The sequence below is a fragment of the Perkinsus marinus genome (genome assembly GCF_000006405.1).
Source record: "Perkinsus marinus ATCC 50983 genomic scaffold scf_1104296940116, whole genome shotgun sequence".
Classification (NCBI taxonomy): domain Eukaryota; phylum Perkinsozoa; order Perkinsida; family Perkinsidae; genus Perkinsus; species Perkinsus marinus.
In genome coordinates this window covers 1-7,356 of record NW_003212953.1, presented here as the reverse complement: position 1 = coordinate 7,356, position 7,356 = coordinate 1, and the positions used below count along the sequence as shown (strand labels likewise).

The following is a 7,356-nucleotide window of genomic DNA, read 5'->3' as shown; positions in this document are numbered from 1 at the left end:
TGTGTCTAGTGTGTGGTATTGGGTAGCTTCTCTATTCCGTCAGTTCGCCCTCAAAAAGCGTACCATGCACTCTGTCATCCGCCCAGCTTTCATTGCGGGTAAATCAACTTTACCTTCTTCTCCGTAGTGGACTCTCTCTCATCTAGGTTTGTTCTGGACCTCGGGTGATGTATTGGCTCTGTACGGCATCGATGGTATGGGCTATGCTGCTGCATACACATTGGATGCTGTAGGACCTGTAATGATATCTAGTTTACTCAGCATCTTCGTGTACAAGGAGATCAAACAAAAGAAGTAGAAACCCTTCACACAGTGCAGGACTTGCTCAGTCTCTTCCTTGTCAGGCAAAGGATAGTCTTCGGCATCGCCTTCTGCATCCAACTGACCGGATGTTTGCTAGTCGCTATCGGCGAGTAACCCTTACGTGATTTCTGTTTCACCCTGTTGGAGATGTCTCCAAATATACCCCCATTTTATTCAGTTCTCTACAGTAGCAGTGTATGCAGTCCTGTACAAGCGTCGACGAGAGGCCTTCTATCTGGCCTCTCACTATTTGTTACTTTTCCTCTCACGTTCGCGTGTTCTATTAATACCGTAACTCTCGTTGCTTTGGTAGACAGTCTTCACAGTTACTACCATTACCATTCCCGCTAGTGCTCTGCTGTCGCTCTACGGGTTTTCTCTATGCTCGTTTTCCGCATTGCGTGTGTCATCAATTAACTGCCATCAGCAACATTCTTCTTCGAATATTCGATCTTGGCATTCGGGCGGAGTAGTGAAGCATCTTCAGTTCATCGAATGCCAGGCGGGCTGTTCTCGATACCCTCTCCACCGACCGGCGCATCAGTGCTAGTGACGTATTGAATGCAGGGAATACAGTGATGGGCGCTGCTTAGGTTCATCAATGGAACGCGTTTGTCCGTAGGTGATTATATTGCAACCATAGACTTGCAAGAGAGGTAACTGCCCAGGTAAACTTTCGGAGCATAGTCCGCAGCCGAAGGGTGATGAGCTGACTAGAGGTCATATTGGGTACTGGGTGCAGATACCTATCCTCTAGGCAGTCGGCACGTGCTTCTACCATCAATCGAGCAGACTCGATGGCCTCGCAGCTCGATGCTCTTTCGTAGAATATCTTAGGTGAGATAAAGAGCATGTGAGCATCAGTCGAGGAGGTGTTGAAGCGGTTGGTGACCTTTCGGGGCTGAGAGGCCTTCTGTGGTAGGAGTGAGCACATCATTGCTGTCCAGATAGGATACACGTTACTTGAGATTGTGGATAAATTATGGAAGTTGGTGGGAAAGTCTCAGTGGAGAAAATAACGAAGATTGAGGGTAAGATTTGAGAGCACAAACGTTGGTTGGAAGATATTATCGGCTGCTAGTCGATGCTCTAGATCTGACGGAATCAGGTACGGTGTTGGCTTCTGTTGGGGTCTGGAATGCGTTGGTTGCCGATTGAGATGGCCTCGTCCCGGTTGTCATAGTCGGCTCAACAGGAGTCTGAAGACCTCTGTGAGACAAGAAGAATTAGCGGCTCGATATGCACTACTGTTCTCAGAGAGCCGTCGGGGACTGTAGTCGGTACAGCGATTGTGGAGGCTCATGGGGACGATCTCAAGCCTCACAAGATTTAGCGGTCCGAGATGGAGGTAGCGATGGTTCAGTACGGGGTTATCGCTGGGAAGGTGCTGGGAGGTAGACTACCACTACCTCAGGTAGTGGTCTTAGTGTGTTATTGCAACTCTGGCCAAGTGCTTGGAGGCTTCCTTGAGCTATGGCATTGCCAGCTCTAAAGCTAAGCTTTTTGCGAAAAGAATAAGTGAGGGGCAGTCAGTGTGAGCTCTGGCATCGTCTGAGAACGACCGGGTGTTCCTCGGTAATCTCATCGGTATTCTCGAGCGCGGCTCGAATACGATTGAGCGGGCTCGCCAGCATTTCGTCGGCGTTGCTGCATGATTCGGCAGGGATAGCTCTGTATCAATAGACATGAAGCTGTGTCAGTCCGAGAGTTGGAAGAGGTTGTACTGGGGGCTCACCAGTGGGGAGACCTGGGGAACCCATGTATTATCTAACAATTTGGTAGATAAAGAAGCAGGCGAGATTACGATGTGAGTTGCTGTAGGGGCGGCCGTTTACAACCGATGCTCTAGTGATGCAAGGCCAGGGACGTCTTCGAGAAGTTCTCATCAGGTCTCGCAGCGAACGGAGGCGAATCGGAGAGGCTGACAGCTCCTTTGGATCATCGACGGCTACCTATGGTTTGAAACAGTATCTTCGGGATGATCGTCTTTCCGAGCAACTTGAGATAGGTTAATCTCGGTTTCACTCGCTGCCCCGCAGTTAATCGATTTCAGGCAAGCATCAACGATCATCGGACTTCCGAGAGCTCCACAGTGGTCTCTAGAATCCTCGAAAGTCGAAGCGCGTTCGTTGGTCATGATGTTTTCCATGCCTTATATCGCTTCCGTCTTGCTGTGCCTTTTGTGTTGTTATATAACACTCTATTTGGACATGCTCATCATCTCGATGCAATACTGCTCTTTCCTCTACTCTATACTCCAATCCCTTCGGATGCCGAGGCGCACAGTCACGGTTGAGCTATCAAGGATAACTAAGGTTAATGCCTTCGCTTCTTTAACGAGAGAAAAATTCTCTAGTACAATATACTAGTACAGTGGGGCAGCTATGCCACCCCAAGATCAATAATTTTTCCGACGGGGCAACTATGCCATACAAGGATCAAAGAATTTCTCCCAGCGGGGCAACTATGCCATCCGGAATCAAACATTCCTTCCGGCAGGGCAACTACGCCACTCCGAGATCAATCATCTTTTCCGCTGGGGCAACTATGCCACTTCAAGACCAATCATCTTTGCCGCTGGGGCAACTATGCCACTTCAAGATCAATCACTTGTTGTCGGCAGAGCGAACTGTGCCATCCCAAAATCATACAATTTCTCAGTCTGTTGAATTGTACATTCGGTGTCCTGCATCGCGTGAGAATGTCATAGGGAGCATTAATTTGCTTCACTGTCCGAACCCTGTATTTCCCCCGTTAACGTTTCTCGGAGCCTCAACCTGGAAAATTTCTGCATTGATAGAGTGATAGCTTTATCAGACATGCCAATATAAACAAGGCCGCTAAAGTGATAAGGCAAGGATGGGAGCGGATCGCTGGAGGATTATCCAACTTCCCGGAAAAAGAGTACCCGAGGTGTCATTTCTATCGTTAGTAAAGCTATAACGTAGTCAGAGCGATGACCATGACCCATTTTCCCACACCATACAGTATGGGGACAAGGTGTGCTCGGTACTGATAGTTCCTTCGACTGTGCCATATATCATGGAGCCGACACAAAGGCTGAACGCACCACAAACGGTCCGGTCACGAATAACTTGAACGACATACACTAACGAACTGATTACGAAGCGGAGGCATGTCTGATATCTGAGTCGGTTTCTTCTCCAGTTTGTTTTCCCTTTACTACGCTCGCCAACACTCATGCGTTGTGACTGTTTTGCGCTCGTCATTGGTGTCGTCGCTGCCACGGATGATCCGTGTTCTCAGATGTGCACTTACATCAGCGGCTGTGATAATTCTAAATTTGGATCATACTGTAAGGCATGGCTAACTAGTCCAGTGTGCTTCGGTTTGGCAAAGAAGTCTGATGGATCAATTTGCTTCGAGCCAACTGACGCTGACTGCCACGGTGAGCCTATTGCTTGTGGTGCAATGATTACCACTGAGGTTCCTACCACTGAGGTTCCTCCCACTGAGGTTCCTACCACTGAGGTTCCTACCACTGAGGTTCCTACCACTGAGGTTCCTACCACCGAGGTTCCTACCACTGAGGTTCCTATCACTGAGGTCACTACTACTGAGGTCCCTACTACTGAGGTCACTACTACTGAGGTCCCTACTGCTGAGGTCCCTACTAGTGAGGTCCCTACTAGTGAGGTTCCTACTACTGAGGTTCCTACTACTGAGGTCTCTACTACTGAGGTCCCTACTACTGAGGTCCCTACTACTGAGGTCCCTACTACTGAGGTTCCTACTACTGATGTCCCTACTACTGAGGTCCCTACTACTGATGTCCCTACTACTGATGTCCCTACTACTGATGTCCCTACTACTGATGTCCCTACTACCGAGGTTCCTACTACCGAGGTTCCTACTACCGAGGTTCCTATTACCGAGGTTCCTATTACTGAGGTTCCTACTACTGAGGTCCCTACTACTGAGGTTCCTACTACTGAGGTTCCTACTACTGAGGTTCCTACTACTGAGGTTCCTACTACTGAGGTTCCTACTACCGAGGTTCCTACTACTGAGGTTTCTACTACTGAAACTGCAACTACAGAGATTATCGCAACCACGAGTACAACTAGCAGTGTATCTGAGGGTTTCCGAGGCAATTACTGTGGTAAAGTCTATGGAGAGAGTTTCAGCGTCGACTTTGACGAAAATGGACGCGCTACTGTCAGCGTCCTAGGGCAAAGCGCGGGCGCTGATTATGAAGTTGCGGGTAATGATATCGTCTTCTCCAACTACGATTCTATGCTGCAACAGTTGATGGATATGTTTCATATTAAAAGTATCAGAGGCACTATCATCAGTTCTACTGAGATCCATATCAAAGCAGGTTTCCTCATCGATACAACTCTTACTAGCTGTTAAGGCTTAATGTAGCCTTTACTCCGCGTCTTTTTTTCGATACTTACCCTGGGACTTGTCTTCGAGTTGTCCGTTGTCTTTCTGATTGGGCTGTTCACTGTCTTAAAGGTTATGCATCAAGTAGTGATCTATATGGTTGTTGAGTTTAATAAGCACGAACATGGTAGAGTAGGTCCGAAAAACAACTTGACTGATTATGAGGAGCTTTTCTGCACCGTGCTTACGTGAAAACCGATGGACGATCTCAAACTTTGAGATGATTGCTTTAGAAATTCCACGTGCTTGTAGAGAGGTCGTGGTCCGATCGCCTTATACACACGAATACGCGCGTCCGACCACCTTATACACACTAATACTCATGTACGACTACCTTATACACACGAATACTCGTATCTTACCACCTTGTACACAAGCATACTCGTGTCCGACCGCCCTATACACGCGGATACTCATGATTGACAGTCTCGAAGTATCTTAATCTCGCGATTCTTTCTCCCACATTCTGGTGCTCTGGCTTACTCCAGAATCTTCACAACTTCCGGTTCTGGGCCGACTAAACGATAGACTTTCAGCGATGAACGCTCTCCTTTCCTCGGATGTTCAACGCAGTGTTGGAGGATCACCATATAGATGGGCAGAAGTACGTTACGGACCGTTACGGCTCACCTTTACGGTTACGACTCAAGCTCCGTACCGTAAAATTACGGCGCCGTAACGGGCTTTACGGAGATGCAGAGGACAAAACGAGGTTTGATCATTCAAGTCGCCTGAATCTGTTTTATGTGAATGCCCATCGGTAGACGAAGCTGGCTTGGCAGTTCCGGGCCAGCTTGGGAGTATGATGGGCGAGATTTGCAAAGGAGACGAGTGGTAAATGCCAATCCAAACGTTACGCTCTCAGCGTTTCGGTTGAATCCGAGCCACGAAAAATGAGTTAAGAACTATTTGAGCTATGTAGGAGTGCACTACAGCGAATGTTTCAGCCACAATTCTAACAAAGCAGTTCAGCACCAACCGTAAAGTCGTAAGGCCTTTCCGTAAGCGTGAACTGCTTACGTTACGCACGCCGTAACGAAAACCGTAAAAAAACGTTACGCTGCCCATCTATAGATCACCATACGAGTCTTCTACACCTTTTCAACCCCTCTTTCATCATTAAGAACTCTAATCTCACCAGGCGAGCAAGTTAGTGCACCAACGTATCCCCGTAGGACAGTTATTCATATCTACGATCCTCCATGACTACCATAGGGAGCTCTCAATGCCGTGTCGCACGGTTGAGTCGCGCACTGTGAGTAATGGACACATAAAGCTCGTTGAGTATACATTCGATGAGGCTCGATACACTATGTGCCTCCGTGGTCAACCGATGGTCCGAATCCGAGTTTCCGGGATTCATAGCTTCCCACTGCGGATTGACCCAGGGAGAAGCCACAAACTATTTCCAGTGACTATGCGGACTCTCTTCATCGCTTTCCCACCAAAAGCGTTTTAACGGAAGTAACCTTCATATTCCGCATAGTCGGCAGGCTCATCTAAGCATTTGGTCTTGATCATTCTAGCCTGCCTGTATGGGTTCGTAGGTGAAAGCAGTGTACTTGGCGAATCAAGTATCAATCACCCAAATTTGTGGCCCCAGGGATCGATTGAATCGCTAGTCCGTAACAATACTGCATGGAGCTCGTGGCTCAGCACTGTCGAAAGTTAATCTTTGTCAACCTCGGGCTGGAACGGCCCTGAAATTATCGCGTTCAGCTGTCTCTCTATTGATTTCCGATGAATCCCTACGGTTCTTTGCCGTTTTTTGGAGTGGCGAAATTTTGATTGAATCGCGCCACCGACACGTATTACTGTACCTACGCTGTACTTGACACGGTGGAGCCGACACAAAGAAGGCTAAACATTACAACGTATTGGCTCATGAATGACATGAACAACATTTGTTTACGATTGCTGTTGTAGCGGGTGTACAATTGTTATCCTTTGCAGCTTGTTCCCCCTTTGTTACTTACTCCTGTTAATAATGCGTTTCAATCATCTCCTCGTCATTGGTATCGTCTCTGCCACGGATGATCCGTGTTCTCAGATGTGCGACTATATCAACGGCTGTAATGATTCCAAGTTCGGATCGTACTGTAAGTCATGGCTGAATAGCCCCGTCTGCTTTGGTCTGTCGAAAAAGACCGATGGTTCTATTTGTTTCGAGCCGGCCGACCCTGACTGTCACGGCGAACCTATCGCCTGCGATACAGTGAATACTCCGGTAGCCACTACTGCTGCTGCTGCTCGTCCAAGTACTACCACTGAAGCCATTGGTTCGAGTAATACCAAGGGTATCGGCTTAAATAGTACCACTGAGGCCGTTAGTTCTTCCACTGGCACTACCACTAATACCGTCGATTTCTCCACTGCCACCATCACTGAGGCCAACAGCTCTCCTAGTACGACCACCGAGGCTGGTTCCAGTGCGACTAGCGAGAACAGTTCTTCCAGTGCAACTACTACGACCGATTCTTTGAGCACTACTACTGTCGAAGCTGGCGGTTTCTCCAGTACCGTCGCCGGTTCTACTACAGGAGCCCTCGGTACCACTACCACTACCGGAGCCATCGCTTCGACTACCAGTTCAGAAGCCATCGCTTCAACTACCACTACTGGAGCCATCACTTCGACCACCAC

General features: G+C 48.3%; 3 protein-coding genes across 3 annotated transcripts; all 3 read left to right on the top strand.

The window, feature by feature from the left end:
• Positions 1-146: 146 nt before the first annotated feature.
• Pmar_PMAR005656 (hypothetical protein) lies at positions 147-417 on the top strand (the record flags this gene model as incomplete). The annotated part of the gene is made up of 2 exons (XM_002782089.1): positions 147-294; positions 345-417. Coding segments are annotated over 2 exons (221 nt in total), but the record flags the coding sequence as incomplete, so codon positions are not given.
• A 3,087-nt stretch (positions 418-3,504) lies between these two features.
• Positions 3,505-4,680, top strand: Pmar_PMAR005655 (microneme protein 12, putative; the record flags this gene model as incomplete). Its single annotated transcript, XM_002782088.1, has 1 exon — positions 3,505-4,680. The coding sequence occupies one exon, from the start codon at positions 3,505-3,507 to the stop codon at positions 4,678-4,680; it is 1,176 nt and encodes a 391-aa protein (XP_002782134.1).
• Positions 4,681-6,700: 2,020 nt separating this feature from the next.
• Positions 6,701-7,262, top strand: Pmar_PMAR005654 (merozoite surface protein 2, putative; the record flags this gene model as incomplete). Its single annotated transcript, XM_002782087.1, has 1 exon — positions 6,701-7,262. A coding segment is annotated over one exon (562 nt), but the record flags the coding sequence as incomplete, so codon positions are not given.
• Positions 7,263-7,356: the final 94 nt, after the last annotated feature.